General features: G+C 45.1%; 1 protein-coding gene across 7 annotated transcripts in view; it reads right to left on the reverse strand.

The window, feature by feature from the left end:
• Nucleotides 1-1,086: 1,086 nt before the first annotated feature.
• The window catches only part of INF2 (inverted formin 2), a 70,134-nt gene continuing 49,516 nt past the window's right edge, over nt 1,087-21,704 (reverse strand). For 3 of the 7 annotated variants that reach the window (XR_013840667.1, XR_013840669.1, XR_013840670.1), the window contains 14 exons: nt 20,749-20,810; nt 20,253-20,355; nt 20,050-20,135; nt 17,809-17,909; nt 14,700-14,770; nt 13,538-13,645; nt 13,331-13,401; nt 12,539-12,659; nt 12,258-12,422; nt 11,039-11,141; nt 9,038-9,199; nt 7,586-8,338; nt 3,225-6,109; nt 1,087-2,844 (listed from right to left, as the gene is read on the reverse strand). Coding sequence is in view for 3 of the 7 variants with exons in the window: in XM_079983719.1 (XP_079839845.1) it covers nt 6,033-6,109; nt 7,586-8,338; nt 9,038-9,199; nt 11,039-11,141; nt 12,258-12,422; nt 12,539-12,659; nt 13,331-13,401; nt 13,538-13,645; nt 14,700-14,770; nt 17,809-17,909; nt 20,050-20,135; nt 20,253-20,355; nt 20,749-20,810 (1,983 nt within the window). In the remaining 4 variants the exon portion in view is untranslated. The remainder of the gene's footprint in view (nt 2,845-3,224; nt 6,110-7,585; nt 8,339-9,037; nt 9,200-11,038; nt 11,142-12,257; nt 12,423-12,538; nt 12,660-13,330; nt 13,402-13,537; nt 13,646-14,699; nt 14,771-17,808; nt 17,910-20,049; nt 20,136-20,252; nt 20,356-20,748; nt 20,811-21,704) is intronic. The other 4 variants (XR_013840668.1, XM_079983719.1, XM_079983720.1 and 1 more) reach the window with 4 other exon arrangements.

The raw sequence follows: 21,704 nt of genomic DNA on the forward strand, positions 1-21,704 counted from the left end.
AGTTTTAAGGTGCCCTAAGTATTCTCGTGATCTTTTCGACAAAATGAAATCCTGTGATCACCAAAAAAGAAATGGTCAGAACTGGCTGCCCTCCGAGTCAGTGTTAGGCAAAATAAGCCACTATACGACATCCATCTCAGTTCAGCAGAGCGCCTAGCCTCTTGTAAGTCATTAACAAGAATGTGTGCAATTAATATTGTTACTAAGCTCAGCATATAAAATTATTTCTATACTTTCAACGTAATATTTCAATGTCATCTGGGTAAAATATACAGAAGGGGGCAGCTATGTACATATCCAACAGAAATAAACAATGACGTAAATCACTTCTTAGGATAGATTATGTAAGGTTCCAATTAGTGAACACCAAAAGGTTTTAAGTTCATTAAAGCCACATAGCCTGTACAGAATCCCTCGAGTTCAGGCAGTGAAAAACAAGAACAACCCCAACCCTCTTGTGCCACATTTTAATAGGTAAAGGTAAAGGTACTCCTGCCCGTACGGGCCAGTCTTGACAGACTCTGGGGTTGTGCGCCCATCTCACTTAAGAGGCCAGGGGCCAGCGCTGTCCGGAGACACTTCCGGGTCACGTGGCCAGCGTGACAAAGCTGCATCTGGCGAGCCAGAGCTGCACACGGAAACGCTGTTTACCTTCCCGCTGGTAAGCGGTCCCTATTTATCTACTTGCACCCGGAGGTGCTTTCGAACTGCTAGGTTGGCAGGCGCTGGGACCGAGCAGCGGGAGCGCACCCCGCCGCAGGGATTCGAACCGCCGACCTTTCAATCGGCAAGTCCTAGGCGCTGAGGCTTTAACCCACAGCGCCACCTGCGTCCGAATGTTAAAAGTAGGATGCAATGTGTCCATCTGTGTTATGAAAACCCTTCCTTAACTTTATAAACCATGAGTTTAGATCCATCCTGTGTGAGGCAGAATCGACTATTACCACTTCAGGCTGCAGGAAGGGGGTGGTCGTAGCTTTTGAACGGACTTCAGTTTATAGCAACTAGCTTATCTAGAGAAAAGGGCTTTAGCCGGGTCTGTTGTGTTAGCTTCCGACTTTCAGGGATTTCTCTCTTTTTAAAAATAATAATAATAATCCAAGCCTGCATTCAAAACTGCCACTCCCCAGGGGGAAGGAGATTTAGCCCAGCCAGCTGTGCTAGTTTTCTACTGCCAGGGATTTTAAAAATAAAAAATATACATAAGGCAGCATCCGAAAACATCACCTCGTTCTGACGTCATGCCAGCCCCATTTTATCTCTTTAGAACCTGACCACTTCATTCAGAGGCCTGCGTAGACTGGGCTTTTTGTCTGAAGTAACTGGAACATAGGAACCTAAGAAGATCCTTGCCTGATCAGACTAAGCCCAGGATCCTGCTCTCACAGCGGCCAACATGACGCTGATGGGAAACCCGCAAGCAGGCCTTGAGAACAGCTCTCTCCCTGCTTGTGATTCCCAGCAACAGTGGAGGCAGAAGATAGCCATTGTGCCTAGTAGCCATTGATGGACTTATTGTCCATGGAGATGGAACACTATGTCGGGATTTGGTGGAGCTAGTATGTCTCTGTGCAGCTGTCGTGTTGGAAGCAGGCTATCAAAGCCACATACTGGAGTATATTCCTGGCAGTAAAGTATTCTTAAGACTCTGGACTGGTCCTGCCCATCCAGGCTGTGCACAGAAGGGCTATAAATGGTTTCCTGTTTGAGCTGATTGAACAACAAGGTCTTCCTGGCTCTAAAGTGTTTCTGTGCATTCTTGGGCTTCAACTCCCTGCTGACCTGTGGCAGCTGCCCATGGCTCATCATTGACACAGCAGATTATGTGCTTGATGCATAAATGCTGGGAGTTTATGCAGAATAGGTCTGCATGGATAGTGTCATTCTAAAGTTTAGTCACTAGGTGGCACTAGATCTAGTTGTATCTGAGTGGAGTCAGGCACTTCCTTTTGCTGTTCTGTTCTTGCTTAAGCATCAATGAAGTTCTTGTTTAGCTTCCTGACTGTTGGGTTCTCATATATCAGTGCTATTACCTAAGATGGGAACTGTGTATTATTTGGTACGTTTACAAGTTTGAAAGAGTAAACTTTGATAAAAAGATCTTGGGATTTCCTGTTCGCCTTCCTGCACAACTTGCTTGCTTGAGTCTGGTGAGGCCAAATTTGCCAAATTTGTTATTTCAGTTGGAACAGGAGCGTGGGTCTTTGTAGGAACAGACACAGCAGAGCATTTGCATTTCATGTAACAACAGTAACAAACAACAAACAACAACACAACCTTGGTCCCGCATATCTTTCAATGGCCAGCACCCATTTATACAGTCATTTAATGGAAGCACTTCCAATAGGAAGTTGACAGTGTTGGCTTAAATTATCCCTGCCATTGGGTTCTAGAGGCACCATTTAGGCCACATCTTCGATCTGTGAGTTACCCAGAGTGGTTCATCCAGTGTGACACTGACCAGAGGCCTGTCGCAACAGCATGAAACCGGGAGGGAGTTTGTATAGAATTAGAACGTCGCATAAGGCACATATGTTTGGAAATCTCTTGCATCTGGGTGCTACCTATTACATACCCACCGTCACCCTAGGAGAAAAAAAAAACAACCCCACCTCTACCCCCATTACCATGGCTACCTTCCATAGCATATGTTACTGAAGAATGTGCTTCTTTTTATTTTTTCTGTCTCGCTGCGCCACCTGTAAAGGAAAGGAAAACATCAATTTCCTTAGTGTCATTTTGAAGCAAAGGGGTTGCTTAATTTAGAGCATCATGTATGATCTCTGTCCGTGCTGCAAACTGTTTAGCTCTAACACTGCTGCAGCTTCATGTGCCATATTTTTCCTGGGGAGATGGCCGAGAGTTTTAAAGGTAAAGGTAAAGGTACCCCTGCCCGTACGGGCCAGTCTTGACAGACTCTGGGGTTGTGCGCCCATCTCACTTAAGAGGCCAGGGGCCAGCGCTGTCCGGAGACACTTCCGGGTCACGTGGCCAGCGTGACATCGCTGCTCTGGCCAGAGCCAGAGCCGCACACGGAAACGCCGTTTACCTTCCCGCTGGTAAGCGGTCCCTATTTATCTACTTGCACCCGGAGGTGCTTTTGAACTGCTAGGTTGGCAGGCGCTGGGACTGAGCAGCGGGAGCGCACCCCGCCGCAGGGATTCGAACCGCCGACCTTTCGATCGGCAAGCCCTAGGCGCTGAGGCTTTAACCCACAGCGCCACCTGCGTCCCCTGGCCGAGAGTTTTAGCAGTCTACAAACCTCCCAAGCTGAAAGGGATAATGAAATTTGAGAGTTCCACTTTGGTTCTATGGTGGGGGAGAGGGAGCAGTTTATAAATATTGCGGATAAATGATTTTTTGCCTTGACTTGTGTTTTCAAGTGAATGCATTACTGGGAGGGGTGGAATGAAAATGTCTACAACAGCCTCCAACAGAAACAGTTTGCATGTTCACCAAAGTCGCTATGCGTATAAAGGCTATATTGACAAGCATAGCTATTAAGATGAACATTTTATAACTTCTTTTAAAAACTGTACTTGAGCTTCTTGGTTTTTGTTCATCTTCACGCACCGATTGGAATATTTTCCTTTTTTGCGGGGTGTGTGATTGAGAATAGGCAACTCTGAATAGAATATTTACTGAACGAAGAGCTCTTATGGAAAAAGACTGCCCATTTGTGGACAATTATTGGGATCTCTTGGGAGAGATGTTCCATATCGTTTCCAGGATGGGTATTTACAGAGTTAGCTGGGTAAGGGTGTGGGAATGGAAGGCCTGGTAAAACAAACAGACTGGTCATGTAACAAGGCGTTTAGAGATCACATGTCATTGATTCATTGGGTTATGTTATGGTGGCTTGCAATCAGAAGGCAAAGGAGGAGTAACTATGCAATTTCAGGATATTCTTCTTCTTGCTTCTCGACACTTTGTCCTCCCCAAACTTCTACCCTCCAGGCATGTTGGACTACAACATCCATTGTGCCTGACAACAGACCATGCTTGCTGGGAGTGATGGGACTTGGAGTGCGGCAACATCTAAAAGGCCACAGATGGGGGGGAACGCCTGCTTTACACCACCGAAGGCAAAATCTGAGTGGAGTCTCAGTGAGCAATGGAAGAACTCAAGAGTCCTTTGGATATCCAACAACAGCGCAAACCCACCATCAGATTATCAGGACTTTGATCCAGATTTATGTCACAGCTCCAGTGAACAGAGGAGTCTTTGGTGGTGGTGGGTTGGTGACTCACAGATACGCCCAGTGCTTTTTTTCTGGGGGCGACGCAGGGGTACGCATACCCCTAAACATTTTGTGAATCTTTGTACTTTTGTCCATTTATCCTTGGTTTTCAAACGGCCTAGTTCTCAAACGTTTTGGCTCCCGAACGCCGCAAACCTGGAAGTGACTGTTCCGGTTTGCAAACTATTTTTGGAACCCGAACTTCCGATGGGGCTTCCGCGGCGTCCGATCGGCTACAGGAGCTTCCTGCAGCCAATCAGAAGCCGCACTTTAGTTGCTGAACGTTTTGAAAATTGAACGGACTTCTGGAACGGATTCCATTCAACTTCCAAGGTACGTCTGTACTGTATTTATTTTTCCTAGCTTGAACTATAAAATGATGATTTTCTTGAGTCAAAATGAGAGTACCACTAAACATATATATATATTTTTTAAAGAAAAAAGCACTGGATACGCCTGTCTGTGCACTGTGACCCTGCTGTCTGGAATAGGGTGGCCATGTGTCGTCTTTCACAGAGGACAGTCCTCTATTTTAAAGACCGGTTTAAATGCAACCCTAAGAAGGCAGAGCAGGTGGCCCATGAAGTTGCTCCTCAAAAACAACTTGTAAACCTGTGGGTAAGGACTGTTTTGTTTTGATTCACCCATACGTCTAATATTGTACTTAATGTATATATCCTATTGTGTTTTATGTGTTCTGTTTTCTTCCTACCTTCTCTACTGGCTAATGACCAATGTGTGCTTTTAATTAGGAATCTTGAGTTTGAGATAACCACATCGGCCCAAGTTAAGGGGTTGTGGTAAGGACTGCAAACATGAGAAGTGGTTTCAACCTGCCAAAGCACTGTGCAAACAATAAAAGTTATATTATTAAAGGTGAAGGACCCCTGGATGGTTAAGGACTATGGGGTTGTGGCGCTCATCTCGCTTTTAGGCTGAGGGAGCCAGAGTTTGTCCACAGACAGCTTTCTGGGTCATGTGGCCAGCAGGACTAAACCGCTTTTGGTGCAATGGAACACTGCGACGGAAACCAGAGCACATGGAAACACCGTTCACTTTCCCGCCGGAGTGGTACCTATTTATCTACTTGGTGTGCTTTTGAACTGCTAGGTTGGCAGGAACTGGGACACAGCAACGGGAGCTCACTCTGTTGCAGGGATTCGAACCGCCAACCTTTGGATCGGCAAGTCCAAGAGGCTCAGTGGTTGAGACCACAGCGCCACCCGTGTCCCTATATTACTAGAGTTATATTACTAGAGTGTTTCAACAACGGAATGGGCCCAGTGCGCAGAACGGTTTGGGCTGAAATCTTCACTGAAATCTCTATTTTGCCATGAAGTTCAATGGATGGCTGTGGGAAAGCTTCAGTTTCATTCTACTGTTGCAAAGAAGGAGAATATAACTGAAATTGCATTTTTACAGGATTTTAAGGTATGGAAAACAGAAATCAAGACGAAAAGGACACCCGTAATCCCCACACGCCTGACAACATTAAACAATTCAACAGGAGACGAAAATTTTCCTGTGAGGAAACGATGATTGGCTTGACACAAAAAAAGGTAAGACCTTGGACCCAATCCTGAGCAACTAGGAGTCTTGGTAGTGACTCCAGTAGCTACAGAGATTGGACCCGGATGGCAAAATTACACACACGAAAAGAATATAGCGCATATAATTAGCCATTACAGATGCAGAAGCACAGCTTTACGTGGCAATGATCATTAGGCATGGGAAGTCCCAAACGCGACGGTTAGTTCACACAGAGAAGCTGCCCCCGGTGGTTTACATACCTCACTGCAACTCACAACCTCTTTTTGCTTTATTATCTCCAGTATCAACCATCGCTTTTAAATCAGTGTCAACCACTGCTTTCAAATAAAAGAGAGACGCTGAATGTAGCCAGGTGATTAGCAATACCAAAACTGTTAACAACATGGCCGTTCGGGCCGAAAGTCAGCGGGATGTCACAAAGAAGTCGCTTGATTAAAGACGTCTTAGCCGGTTTACCTCGGGAGCTTTAGTTGATCAGTTGTAATTAATTAACTGATGGCGCTTGCATACAAGTTAAGCAAGAGCTCTGAAGCAGAAAGGCAGACATCCATCTTTTCTTTTCTTTTTTGTAGGATGGATGTGTGCATTTGCAAGGAATGAAAATGCAGAAGTCCAGCTGCAGGACATTGTAATTATTCTCTTGGAGGTTCAATAACTATTGTCAATGCCTACCAGCTGCAATAGTTATGATCTGCATCCATTGGCAGAAGCAGAATGACACTGAGTATGAGTTGCTGGGAATCACAACCAAGGAGAGTGCTGTTGCACTGTTTGTGGGCTTCCCATGGGCATCTAATTGGTAGATTAGATGGGGGTGGGTAGAAATAATCAAATTTAGGTATACAGTGGTACCTTGGTACTCAAATGGCTTGGCTCTAGAACAAATCAGCTCCCAAACACTGCAAACCCGGAAGTGAGGCTTCTGGTTTCTGAACGTTTTTCAGAAGCCGAACGTTTGACGTGGCTTCCGATTGAGTGCAGGAAGCTCCTGCAGCCAATCGGAAGCCGCGCCTTGGTTTTTGAACTGTTTTGGGAGTCAAATGGACTCCTGGAACAGATTAAGTTTGAGAACCTAGGTACCACTGTAAATAAGCTTCAGCTTCCTGTCCATTATATAAAAGTATACCTCCAATAACACTTAGCCAACAATTCTCAGATATTCTGTTTCGAAACGGGATTTGGTGGAGATGGGAAGATGTTCTCACAAGCATTCAGATTTCTCACCACTTATTTACTGGACCAGTGTGAACCTGTTGTTGTTTTTTTCTTTTTTACCCTCAAGATGCCAGAGGGAGGGCAGACAGAACCCTCGGAGCTGGCTACAAACATCACCAGGCGGCCACATCTCATTGGCTGTGTCACAAAGTCAAATCAGAGTAAGGGAACAGAAGCGTCGCCCTCGGTCGGAGTTGACTTCGCAAGGACATTACGTAGCCAATCGGATTTGGCTATGCGATGGCGACATCTGAAGCTACCTCAGACTAATGCCAGTCCTTGCTGCCCATGGTTTTTTATCTTGAAGTTGCGAACCGCCCTGAGATCTATGGATAACGGGCGGCACAAAAACGAAATAAATAAATAAATAAATAAATAAATAAATAAATAAATGTGCCAGGCAGAAGTTGGGAGTGTGGCTGCCATTCCCAAAGGGGATGAACGCTTTGCCCTTTTTACCCATCCCTGAAAATCTCCAAAAGAGAGAGGGCAGGTCTGCCTGAATGAAGCCCATGAGCAAGCTAGCTAAGTTCGGCTCAGTCTTGACCTCCAGCAATTACAATTCAAAAAGGGCTTACTTGAGTTGCTCTTGCTGTGCCTTTTCTTCTTCTTTCGCTTTGAGGAGCCCCTTTGGCCCTCCTTGTCGGCAAGGGCTTGCTCCGGAGGGACCGCCGCAGAGCAGGAAGAATCTGTCACCGGCTCCTCCAAGAAGGACTTCTCCTGAGAGATGTCCACCAGAGAGTCTATAGAAGGTTCTTTGTTTTCCTTGATCGCTTCTTTCGGCGCCTCCGGGGTTAGTAGCTCTGTGGTATGTCCAGGATCTTCCTCCTTTCTGCCGCTTTTCCTGACGGCGCCGCTCACCTGGTCATTCGGATTTAAGCCGTTCTGCGAACAAACCAGTTCTGTTCCGCCAGCTGGGTCTTCAGACCGTAATGAAATAGTTTCGCTTCCAAGGCCTGAGGTGCTGCTCCCAAACTTGATGAAGGAGGTCGACTGGGACAACACCAAGTCATGGAAGTCCACGTTGTCCTGGGCGCTACAAGGGACGGCCCTCTCTTGCATGTTTGTGCCATTTCCTGATTTTCCGCCTCCCTCCAGTGGAAACGAATTCAAAGAATTCGTCTCAGGCCGGGTTGGAGAACATCTCCCACTCCCCACTCTGGGAACGGGCTTGTCAGAAGCCACGGGGTCAGCGACAGCCTCCTGTGTCTTAACTGGGGTTACGACATCCGAAGCTGTTTTTTCTACTTGATTCTGGAGCTTAGTTTGCGCAACCACATCCTTTCCCCCTTCCTCCTTCGCTGGGTCTTTGGCAGGCTGGACACTTTGGCCTGAAAAAAATTGACAAAATACACAAGGATCAGATCCATCTCTGAGGGTTTTTTGTGAATGAGAAAAAAACACGCTGTCGGGCAAACGTTCAGGCTGTTCCTGAGTTTCCCTAGCGCCAGCCCCCAACAAGACTTTCTGGTTTCTCTCCCTCTCTTTCTTAAAGGTAAAGGTAAAGGGACCGTGACCATTAGGTCCAGTCGTGACCGACTCTGGGGTTGCGGTGCTCATCTCGCTTTATTGGCCGAGGGAGCCGGCGTACAGCTTCCGGGTCATGTGTCCAGCATGACAAAGCAGCTTCTGGCGAACTAGAGCAGCACACGGTTTTAATGTTTTATTTGATCTTGCCCTGGGATATCAGGGTAAAGGGTGGGGAATAACATGTTAGTTATCACAACAGAAGCAGCAGCAGCAGAAACAGCAAAATTGCTACTACAGTCATACCTTGGAAATCGAACGGAATCCTTTCCAGAAGTCCATTCAACTTCCAAAATGTTCGCAAAATCGCGGTTTCCGATTGGCTGCAGCCAATTGGAAGCCATGGAAGCCCTGTTGGACGTTCGGCTTCCAAAAATAGTTTGCAAACCGGAACAGTCACTTCCGGGTTTGCAGCGTTCAGGAGCCAAAACGTCCGAGAACTAGGCTGTTCGAAAACCAAGATGCGACTGTACTACTACGACTTTTAGATTTCCTCTTCTTACCATTTTCTTTCCCTTTCTGCGGTTGACTGGGTGATGTTTTTGTGGGCGTGTCTGTATCGGCTTTGTTCCTGGCTGTTTTCCGCAGCTGGAACCCCTTCCTGATGTCAGCCAGCAAAGCATCGATAACACACACTTCATCTTGCTTCACAGCCCCTTTCTTAACTGTAGTTGGAAATAGAGGAGAGAGTTAGCTGGACAATCAGTGTGATGGGCTGCTGACATGCTGGGGCTTCTGAATTTGTAAAAGAAGGTACTTCTATTTAAGCTCCCACGAGATGTAGTGATGGCTGCCATCTTGGATGGTTTTAAGAAAGGATTAGACAAAATCGAAGAGGATAATGCTATTAATTGTTGTTGCCTAAAACATCTGGAGAGCAAGAAGAATACAGTGGCACCTCGGTTCTTGAACATAATCCGTTATGGAAGACCATTCAAGTTCCAAAGCATTCAAAAACCGAGGCGCAAAGGGCTGCCTGCAAATTCAGCTGAGAAAATTGAAAAACACGCAGTGGAAGCTGTTCGACTTCTGAGGCACGTTTGAAAACAGAAGCATTTACTTCTGGGTTTTCAGTGTTTGGGTTCCGAAATGTTCGTCAACGGAGACGTTTGAGAACCGAGGTACCACTGTAGTTTAATTGAAACTTTTTGCTTAATTTCCTTCCATGCAGTGTGCTGCCCACTGGCAGGGTACACCATTATTCTTTCCCTAGCAGTATGGCTACATGATCCCAAAATCCATCACATTGGTATCCTGAGAAACAGAACGAGAAAAAGCCATTAACATCTATTTCACTTGTACTCCAGGTTTCCTGTAAAAATACAATGTCATAATCTTGGATGAATTTAACAAAGGACGGGTCAGCTCCCTTTTTAGGCCAGCCTGCAATATTCCATGTTAGAAAGCTAAAGTTGGCTTTGGCTTTGCTGGAGTCTAATCTTTGTCAATTGTCTTCCGAAAAACTTTTGGAGTTTGCCATTTTTTGTGGCAACTGAATCCACCATATTGTGTTGCACTAGAAGCAGTGGTTCTCAAAGGGTGTGGTGGGAAGCTTCAAAGAAACATTTTAACATTTTAGTGTAGTACAGTATAGTACAGTATACAGTATACATTACAGTATGTATGTACAGTACAGTATACATTATTATTATTATTTTTTGCAGAATATGGTTGGATATCTTTTCAAAGCAGAGACATCACCTTGCCAACAAAGGTCCGTATAGTTATGGTTTTCCCAGTAGTGATGTATGGAAGTGAGAGCTGGACCATAAAGAAGGCTGCCCATAAAGAAGGCATAATTGATGCTTTTGAATTGTGGTGCTGGAAGAGACTCTTGAGAGTCCCGTGGACTGCAAGAAGATCAAACCTATCCATTCTGAAGGAAATCAGCCCTGAGTGCTCATTGGAAGGACAGATCCTGAAGCTGAGACTCCAATACTTTGGCCACCTCATGAGAAGAGAAGACTCCCTGGAAAAGACCCTGATGTTGGGAAAGATGGAGGGCACAAGGAGAAGGGACGACAGAGGATGAGATGGTTGGACAGTGTTCTCGAAGCTACCAGCATGAGTTTGACCAAGCTGCGGGAGGCAGTGGAAGACAGGAGTGCCTGGCGTGCTCTGGTCCATGGGGTCACGAAGAGTCGGACACGACTAAATGACTAACAACAACAATCTTTTCAAAACGAGAGCAAGAGCAACAAGTGATACTCTTATAAACAAAGCACTGCTAGGAGTTGTTTCTTTTTGTTTTCCAATGCATTTGTTATCAATAATAAAAATAATGAGTGTGGCACAAGCAAATTTTAATTCTGAAAGTGTGGCCCAAAGAAAAAAAAAGTCTGAGAAACCACTGCACTAGTGAGTACTGGAACAGATTTTCCTGATCCATGTTTGTAAAAATCACCTGGGAAGACAGCAAGGCACTGAGCAGAACTTCCATGACCAAGAGCACTCTTGCTCAAATACCTACTGCATTACGTCAACAAGCCCATTGAGCTACTCACTGATCTTTCCATTTTCTCCTTTCTGCCTCTTCGCCTCTTCTTCCTCCAGCTGCTTCTTCCGTTTCTCAGCTCTTGCCGCTTGCTCCTTTCGGTCCTTGTTCTCCTGTGGGTAGGAGACACTGGCATGTAAAGGGCATATCAAAGGTTTGCTTTAGTTTTATTTGCAAATTATTTTTATTGATTTTCCTTTAAAAAAACAAAAACAAATTGCCACCAAATTAATACAAATTTAATACAAACTTAAAAACTGACTTCCCACCCCCCTGATGTTCCTTCTTTTTCCATCCTTCCATTGTTGCTCCAAATACATTAAAGGCAAAGGTAAAGGTACCCCTGCCCGTACGGGCCAGTCTTGACAGACTCTGGGGTTGTGCGCCCATCTCACTTAAGAGGCCAGGGGCCAGCGCTGTCCGGAGACACTTCCGGGTCACGTGGCCAGCGTGACATCACTGCTCTGGCGAGCCAGAGCCGCACACGGAAACGCCGTTTACCTTCCCGCTGGTAAGCGGTCCCTATTTATCTACTTGCACCCGGAGGTGCTTTCGAACTGCTAGGTTGGCAGGCGCTGGGACCGAGCAGCGGGAGCGCACCCCGCCGCAGGGATTCGAACCGCCGACCTTTCGATCGGCAAGCCCTAGGCGCTGAGGCTTTAACCCACAGCGCCACCTGCGTCCCAATACAAATACATTAGATTTCCCAATTTTCATTTCAATATTCAATTAAATTCAACGTAATTATGTTACAATACTTCATCTCCTCTCCCTGCACATTGGTTGTACAAGTACTAATTTCTGCTGAGACTTTTATATATTATTACAACATATCCACAAAATAATCAGGTAGAGTAAATCTCTTTTATCTGTCTATAATAATGATTACGGTAACTTTAAATCATTTTCCTCTGATACCACTTGGGTAGAGCTTTGCCTTAGAAAAACAAGCCCTACTTCTTTTTTCTAAAAAAACAAAAACACGAAAACAAAGGTTTGCTTTATTATCAGGCTGCCACAGCAGCTACTAACCACGAGGGCTAAATTCTATCTCCACTGCCAGAAGCATTATCTGATTTTTCCTGCGCTTCATTTTCTGTACATATTGTAATCCTACATGCTAAATGATGATGCTGATGCTGATGTTGCAGTTCACAAACAGATTCCCCACCTTATCTCCTATTCCTTACAGTATTTAGGATCCCACTATTTCATTCTCAAATTCAAACCTTTAACGCTTTGATGTAGAGATCCCGGAAAGTTTTCATGGTGTTAAACATATCTTCCAAAGACAACTTGTTTGGGTCCTCGCAGAGGTAGTTGGCAAGCTTTACTTTCTTCGTTTCAATGACTTCGAACTCGGCCTCCAACTTCTTGTTAGCGCTGATGCTCTCCTGAAAGACATTGGATTTAGGTCAGAATTTAAAAAACAAACCAACAAACACAGCAGCAGACTGCCCTGGCAAAATGGCGGAGGCCTCTAAGCGCAGTGAGCCTGTTGCAGACCTACCTGGATGGCTTTTCCATACTGGGCTCTCATGTCTTCCGTTGATGACGACAATTTCTGTTCAAGAACCTGCAGCTTTTTCAGATTGGAACTGGATTCAGAATGTATCACATCAAGGTTGATCCTGAAAAGGAACAGGCCACAAGTTCTGGGGTCTGGATCTGCTAATCCTGGGTAGGAACTAGGAGTTATGTGGGATAAAATTCCCATTGGAAGTTTATTTATTGATAGGAGATATTTGCACCCCAAAATCCCAAGGCAAAATATAGTGTGTGTGTGTGTGTGTGTGTGTCTATCTATATAACAGAAATATATCACAGCGGTTTACTATGCAAAAACATGAAACCATACAGTAATTTTTTTAAAAAAAAAATTAAAAGCAAAATAATTGAAAATAAAGAAACCCAGCACCAACAAGTTGTACATGAAGGCCCTTGCCAATTTTACATAAAAGCTCTTTCCAGAGATCAGGGTCAGGCAACTGTAGGGGCAGAGGATTAAAAACTATGAGGAAGTTCACTACAGTACATTTGGAAACAGGAACAGGGGACCTCTAGCCAAATTTTGGACTACAGTCTCCATCACCCTTGACAATTGGCTATGCTGTCTGGGGCTGACGTGACCTGGCAGTTCAACAACATCTGTAGGGGGTTGCAAGTTCCCCACTCCAGCTCTGAAGTATGACATTCAAAGACCAAAGCCCTGACAGTCTCATTTTTTCCTTGGCAACAATTTTACATTTTTTAAAACACACCCGCCCACATGCATGCATGCACACACACAATGTGTTCCTACCCTGCTGCCTTTGAAACATATTCAATGTCTTTGGGAAGCTGCAGCAAGTCTGTGTGATTTTTTTCTACTTCCTAAGGAAAAAAAGAAAACATTTATCATCATCATCATCATCATTATTTAAATTTGTATATTGCCTTTTGTCCGCAGATCTCAGGGCGGTTCACACAACATAAAATTACATAAAACCCACGAAATTTCAGGAAATACCTCCAAAATATGGTGGAGCAGCGTAATGCGAGTCTGGTTTGCTTTAGTTTCTGTTAGCTTGAGCAAAGTGCCAATTTTAAAGCCGTCGGCATCTCCCGTGTGACTTCCCTGCGGAAAAAAGAAAAACACACCAAAAGAGACCATAAGAAGAGCCTTGCTGATTCAAGCAAAAGGCCCATCTAGACAAGCATCCTGTTCCCACATTAAGCAGATTATGGGATGTCTGCAAGCAGGTTCTGGAACTCTTCCCACAAGGAATTGCTAGCAACTGGCATTTAGAGAAATGCTGTCTCCGACGGTCAATAGGGACAGGTGAATCTGCCCATTTCGGTTTCTGCCAGTTTCTCATTTTTCCAATCTTTATGTTCCATTCACCAAATTTCTGCATCAGTTTGTGCGTTTCTTAAATAAAAAACTCACGGAAAAATTGCCTAAAATACCGTGTTGGCCCGAATATAAGCCGCACCTGAATATAAGCTGCACCTTTAAAATTGGAGGGGGGGGGAAAGAAAAAAAGAAGAAAAAATACCCAAATATAAGGTGCTCCATTCCTCGCTGCTCCTGACTGCATACTTGGGTGGGGGGCGTTTAGCTGTGCTGTGTTTTGGCAGCCTTTCCCCTTCCTCGCTCTCTCCCTTCCAGACCTTGGGGGAGAGGACGGGGGACTATGCGTAAGATGGACGGTGCTTTGCTGCACTCGTGGCGCTGTTTGCCCTGCACTCCTGGCTGCATACTGTAAGGTCGCGAATATAATCCGCACCTTAACTTTTCATGGTCGGAATTTGGGGAAAAACTGAGGCTTATATTCAGGCCAATATGGTACATGTTTTGTTTTGTTTTTTGCAAACGATTTCCCCAGATAGAATGGGTTTTTTTTGTATGTTATCATTTTAAATATTATTAATAACGAATTTTTACACACACTTTGGCCTAGGGTGTGCCTTTTCTGTGAACATTACCCAACTGAAGAACTGCATAGCAAAATTCAGAGGAGTGCGAATTTTGAGGGCTAACTATGTTTTGGTTTGCAGAAGTACAAATCTCTGTAGGTTTGCCTTTAAAACTGAACTGAAACAAATTTCTTTCCCATCCCTAAACTGCAGGGAAAGGAAGAGAAAGACTAAGGCCACTTCTAAAGTGCATGTTTTAAACTATCACTTACGTAGTTCAAGAAGTTTCCAACTTTCAGGATCAACTGACAGAAAACAGGCAACCGTTGGCTGGTGAGGAGATCTGGGGGAGGAAAAAAATTAATTGGTACAAAGCCTGAAAACAAGACCTTAGGGCAACAGCCCTCTCCCCATCTGTGATTCCAAGCAACTGGTTTTTAGAGAAATGCTGCCTCTGAGAGTGGATAGCTTAGCTAGTTAGAGCATGGTGCTGATATTGCCAAAGTTGCAGGTTCGATCCCCGTATGAGACACCTGCATTGCAGAGGGTTGGACTAGATGATCCTCAGGGTCCCTTCCAACGACCATTCTATGATTGTGGCTAGTAGCCATTGATCACCCTCTCCTTCATGAATTTGCCCAGTCCTCTTTTAAAGACATTCAAGTTGGTGTCAATCACTGCCTCCTGCAGCCGTGAGTTCCACAGTTTGTTTGTTTTTTTAAAATAATTTTTATTCAATTTTCCATATATATTTTTTAACAAATAAAACAAAACAACAAAAAAACAATAAAATGCAACATGTATAATTTCCTGCTCTTAATTTCATATTTCTTACTCTCCCGACTTCCTCGTACCTCCCCTTTCTGCATTCTCATGTCAAATTAATTAATTAACAAATCCCTCCCTTACTTTCAGATTTATTATAAAAACATTCATTTTCTTCCACTTAATCATTATCGCTGTTAACCCCTATTTTTCTTATTCAACATCAATCTAGCATTCACTAATTTTGGAATATTTCTTTAAATAGTCTTTAAATTTTTTCCAATCTTCTTCCGCCGTTGCTCTTCCCTGGTCTCGGATTCTGCTCGTCATCTCTGCCAGGCCCATGTAGTCAATCACTTTCATCTGCCACTCTTCCACGGTGGGTAGGTCTTGTGTCTTCCAGTACTTTGCTATAAGAATTCTTGCTGCTGTTGTAGCATACATAAAAAAAGTTCTATCCTTCTTTACAACCAATTGGCCGACCATGCCCAGGAGAAAGGCCTCTGGTTTCTTAGGAAAAGTGTACCTAAGTACCTTTTTCAGTTCATTATAGATCAGTTCCCGAGTTCCACAGTTTGTATCGTGTGGAAAAGTGCCATATTTTTCGCTCTATAGGACGCTCACAACCATAGGACGAACCTTTTTTTAGAGGGGGAGAACAAGAAAAAAAATTCTCCCCCTCTCTGCTCAGCGCCCCTTCAGCGAAGCGGCAGGAGAAACGGAGCCCCTTCCATTTCTCCTCCCGCTTGGCTGAAGGGGCGCTGCACAGCTCTCCCTCTCTGCTGAAGCCAGGAGAGTCTTGCGGCTATCCCTGAAGCCTTCGGAGCACAGCGCGAGTTCCTGCTGCGCTCTGGAGGCTTCGGGTTCCTTTCGCTGAATCCAGGAGAGTCTTGCGGCTATCCCTGAAACCTTTGGAGCACAGCGCGAGTTCCTGCTGCGCTCTGGAGGCTTCGGGTTCCTTTCGCTGAATCCAGGAGAATCTTGCGGCTATCCCTGAAGCCTTCGGAGCACAGTGCGAGTTCCCACTGCGCTCTGGAGGCTTCGGGTTCCTTTCGCTGAATCCAGGAGAGTCTTGCGGCTATCCCTGAAGCCTTCGGAGCACAGTGCGAGTTCCCGCTGTGCTCTGGAGGCTTCGGGTTCCTTTTGCTGAAGCCGGGAGAGCAAGACTCTCCTGGCTTCAGTGAAAGGAACCTGAAGCCAGTGGAGCGCAGCAGGAACTTGCGCTGTGCTCCGAAGGCTTCAGGCGGCTATCCCTGAAGCCTGGAGAGCGAGAGGGGTCAGTATGCACCAACGCCTCTCGCTCTCCAGGCTTCAGCGAAAGCAACGCGAAGCCAAGGAGCGCGGAGGGAGCACTCCCTCTGCGCTTCAGAGGCTTCGCATTGCTATCGCTGAAGCCAAGGAGCCTGCATTCGCTCTATAGGACGCACACACATTTCCCCTTAATTTTTGGTGGGGAAAAAGTGCGTCCTATAGAGCGAAAAATACGGTACTTTCTTTTGTGCATAGCCATGGAAGATTCCTTATCAGATTTAGAACCAGGAGTCTAGGAAGCTGCCTTATGACAAGTAAATACCACTGGTCCATTTAGCTCAGTGCAGTTTACCCTGACTGGCAGCAGATCCCCAGGGTTTCATTGAACCTGAGACCTTCTGCTTGCAAAGCACATGCTCTGCTACTGAGCTACAGCCCTTCACAAATAAAGGTTAGGAAACATACAGAGAGGTGAGGCCTGCCATCGTGCCCCCAGTCCTCCCTTGCAGAGTTATCTTTGCGTGAGTAAGCAAAATGCCTTAATTTGGGGGGTATGGAGGAGAACAGATTTCTAACCCAGGAAGCTGGCTTTCAAGTGAAGGGCAGCAGCACCTACAGCTCATTTATGGGCTGAGGTTTCTTTGGAAACTGTTGCTATGCAGATGGGATTAGTACACTGCATGCCGAATGGATTGTGGCTCCATTCCATTCACCATCACTCAGCTGATCTGTGCTAGCCTAATCTGGAGGCACCGAGTATATAAGACAGCTAAAGTTTGCATTTCCTGCACAAACGCAGATCTGTGCATTGGGGCAGCGTATGACCTGGTTTCTCATTAAAAAAGCCAGTTCTTGCATTTGACCAAGTCCTACCTATAACTGAACCCAAGTTAGTCATTAACTTCAGTGGGTCTACTCTATATAGGACTGCCGTAGTACACCTCCCGGGGAGTTTGATTTCTTTGAACATCTCCATCTGAGATGGGATGTCTAAACATTGGGGAGCACAAAAGATCTCCTCTTCTTTGGTGATCACTCGTAGCCATCTTCCATAAACACGGTTTTAACAATGAGTTTGTAAGTGACTGTGGAAGCCAATTCTGGATCCACACGTCCTTCCACAGTGGGGATATTGGTTCCCGGGCGGGAGTTGATCACGGTGTGGATTTGCCAAGCGTGCCTTCCTCTTAGCACTTTTCTCCCTTGTGTCCTGAGTTCGAGTGTCTTCAAAGCCCACAACACCTTTGGTAAAGGCTGTTCTCCAACTGGTGCGCTCGTAGGCCAGTGTTTCCCAGTTGTCAGTGTTTATACTACATTTTTAAAGAACTGACACAAGATCTACCTAGGGGTTAAGCCCTTGTTTACCTTCACAGGCCCTCCTGATAGTTTCGGCTTTGGGCTGCAGCATCTCCAGCAGAACGGCCGTCTCTTCACACATGAGCATGCACTCGATCCGCAGCTGGTAGCTGGAACAGAAACAGTGACGCTGGCACAAAAACATTGCACATACACTATGCTGAAAGGATGAAAGTGCACTGCCCCCTTCTCTTCCCTGCTCTCTCTTCTCCCCCAACTTTATACAGTGGTACCTCAGGTTAAGTACTTAATTCGTTCTGGAGGTCTGTTCTTAACCTGAAACTGTTCTTAACCTGAAGCACCATTTTAGCTAATGGGGCCTTCTGCTGCTGCCGCACCACTGGAGCACAATTTCTGTTCTCATCCTGAAGCAAAGTTCTTAACCTGAGGTAATATTTATGGGTTAGCGGAGTCTGTAACCTGAAGTGTATGTAACCTGAAGCATATGTAACCCGAGGTACCACTGTACTGTAAACGGCATTAAAGTCTCACATCAACTAGAACTGATCTGTAAAAAGGACTTTATGATCTGAAAATAGAGAAAGATGTATCGTACTTTTCTGTGTATAACACGACCCCATGTATAAGACGACCCCTATTTTTGGGAGCCCTCAACAGTTGTTGAACTTCTTTGGTAAGTTCGCTGAGCTGTTGAGCAGCTTTTCGACGATCTCCTGCTTTGGCTGGCAGAACTGGTGCTGTAATACACCACATACCGGCACTCACCAAATACTCTCCCTAAGCTGGGAAGAGCAGGTAAGCAGCCTCTCCAACATTTACCTGCTACCACTGGGACACCGGCCCTCACTTACTTAGCATATTAATCTGTTTATAAGACAACCTTCAATATATCACATGGAATTATACATGGAAATTATACATGGAAAAATATGGTATGTACTTTTGTAACTCAAGAAAATATTTAATAAAAACAACAACAACAACAATAACTTATTATTTATACCCCAGCCATTCTGGGCGGCTTCCAACAAAGCAGTAAAAATACATTAAAACATCAGTCATTAAAAACGTCCCTAAACAGGGCTGCCTTCAAATGCCTTCTAAACATCAGATAGTTGTTTATTTCCTTGACATCTGATGGGAGGGTGTTCCACAGGGCGGGCACCACTACCGAGAAGGCCCTCTGCCTGGTTCCCTGTAACTTCGCTTCTTGCAGTGAGGGAACCGGGTTGAATGACAGTGTCCGGGTTGAATGACAATAATAATAAATAGATAACCAGTGTTAAATGCTGTGCATTTAATCAGAACTAAGAGTTGATATTATTTTAGGCTAGCTCTTGCTGAGGAGGAGCTTGGTCAAAGCTATGTTATGTTGATCTAAGTGGCCCAGCTTCCCTGCAGGCACCTCTAGATAGCTGAATTCTCAGGCACATTAACAGAGACAGGTTTTTTCACAGCTACTGGCCACCAGAGGCAGGTGGAACCTCCAAATCTGAAAGCAGTATACCTGATGTAGGCTGAACATATGTCACTGTCTTATACTGAACCATGTGACTGGCCTATTTAGCTCAAGATCATTTTACTCTAGAGGGAGCCAATGTGGGGACCCCAGGGGCTCTGGAGTACAACTCTAATCAGTCTTACCCAGCATGGTCAATGGTAGGAGATGATGGGAGTTGTAGTCAAACAATATATAGAGTATACAACACTAGTGGAACAACAAATGGCACCGCTATCTGAGGCAGCCCTGTTTAGGGATGTTTTTAATGTTTGATGTTTTATCGCTTTTTGTTATTATTAATATTCTGTTGGGAGCCGCCCAGAGTGGCTGGGGAAACCTAGCCAGATAGGCGGGTTATAAATAATAATAAATTATTTGTTGTTGTTGTTGTTGTTGTTGTTGTTGTTTTCAAATATCTCAAGGGCTGTTACATGGAAGATGGAGCAAGCTTGTTTTCTCCTGCTCTGGAGGATAGGACTCAAACTAATGGCTTCAAGTTACAAGAGAAAAGATTCTGAATAAACATCCTTTATGGTACTACACATAAAATGCCTCCACTTCCCAAAAACTAATAAAACGCAGGCAGGACAACCCCCCCCCCAACCTTCCCTCAAAACAGACAACTCCTCACTAAGCAACAAAAGCCAAAAACTCTCAATTAAAACAAATAAATTGGGAGGTGAACCTTGATGCCCACAGATACAATGTTAGGGCCTCTGTTAATCTGTTAGAACATAGGATTAATTTCCTTAACAGCCCCTGTTAAAAGATGTGAGGCTTTCCATTACCTAGGAACCCCAAGGAGCAGAAGATAGAACTGGTCTGCATTTGCTAATTTGTCCTTTTCTTCTCTGAAGGATTTCAGGTTTTCTATCTGAGAAGAAAGCAGAAGGGTTAAGTTCCAAGAACATCACTGCATTTACATACTCACTGCAACACAGAGAAGAACTGAAATAAGACTTTGCTTATGTGTGTTTAGGGCACAGCTTACTTCATGCTTTTCAGGTAGGAGTTTCAGCAGCTGCTTGAGAACCTCCACGTCAAACTTTGTTCGGTCGCCCTTCTGGATCATGTCAACCACCTCCACATTTGGGCTATCGATCAAAGAGATTGTTGGTTAGATGCAACTACTGCCCTGCAGGGACAGGGGATTATGAACTGGGAGTGGAGGCAGGGAGATCTGGGCTGAATACTTCAGCTAAAAACTAGTCAAAATCTGCCATTATTGTTATTTAAATGAATCAAGATGGCTGCTTCTGGGAATTATTTGCGTGCACGTATGAGGTTCTGGATTCAGGGCAAAATTTGCACAAATTTACAGGTTACAATCTTTTGGACAACCACACTTCCTTAAATCCTATTGAATTACATGAATAACCCCCCCCCCCCACAGGATTGCAGCATCTACTAGGATTGCTAAGGAGTGCTAATTTTTCATCAACATTTGACCTTAATGCTCTTTTTACAATTGTGAAACGAGATCTCACCACTTGAATTGCTTCAAAAAGATGTTCAAATTGAGACTCTTCTTGGACTCCAGAAACGTGATCTATTTCGGAAAAGGAAAACATTTTTGGTCATTCTTACAAAGAAGCGCACAAAGTTATTCGGCCACTTTTTCTTAATGGTTAGACCATTGGTCCGTTTGGCACAGTACTGCCTACACGAATTGGCAACAGCTCTCCAAGGTTACAGGAACGCGGGTGGCGCTGTGGGTTAAACCACAGAGCCTAGGACTTGCCGATCAGAAGGTCAGCGGTTCGAATCCCTGCAACGGGATGAGCTCCCGTTGCTTGGTCCCTGCTCCTGCCACCCTAGCAGTTCGAAAGCACGTCAAAGTGCAAGTAGATAAATAGGTACCACTCGGGCGGAAAGGTAAATGGCGTTTCTGTGCGCTGCTCTGGTTTGCCAGAAGTGGCTTAGTCATGCTGGCCACATGACCTGGAAGCTGTACGCTGGCTCCCTCAGCCAATAAAGTGAGATGAGCGCCGTAACCCCAGAGTTGGTCACGACTGGACCTAATGGTCAGGGATCCTTTACCTTTTACCTCCAAGGTTAGAGTCAGGGGTTTCTTTTCCCAGCCCTACCTAGAGATGATGGGATTTGAACCTGGGACCTCCTTCATGCAAGACAGATGCTCTACCACTGAGCTATGGCCCTTGCGCAAGAAAAGAAGAGGATTAGACAAATTTTAATGGACTTAAAAGAGGATCAAACAATTTCATGGCTACTAGCCACGATGGCTCTGTCCTGCAGCGATAGCTGGAGGCAGCTAAGCTTCTGAACACCAGTTGCTGGAAATCACAGGAGGGGAGTGTTCTTGTGCTGGGGTCCTGTTTGCAAGCTTCCTATTGAAACATTCAGTTGCCCCTGTGAGAACAGGATGCTGGACTAGATGGGCTGTTGGCCCGGTTTCCTTACGGACGAAAAGGCTGAAGGAGCT

This window comes from Podarcis cretensis (assembly GCF_951804945.1).
Source record: "Podarcis cretensis genome assembly, chromosome: 1".
Classification (NCBI taxonomy): Eukaryota; Metazoa; Chordata; class Lepidosauria; order Squamata; family Lacertidae; genus Podarcis; species Podarcis cretensis.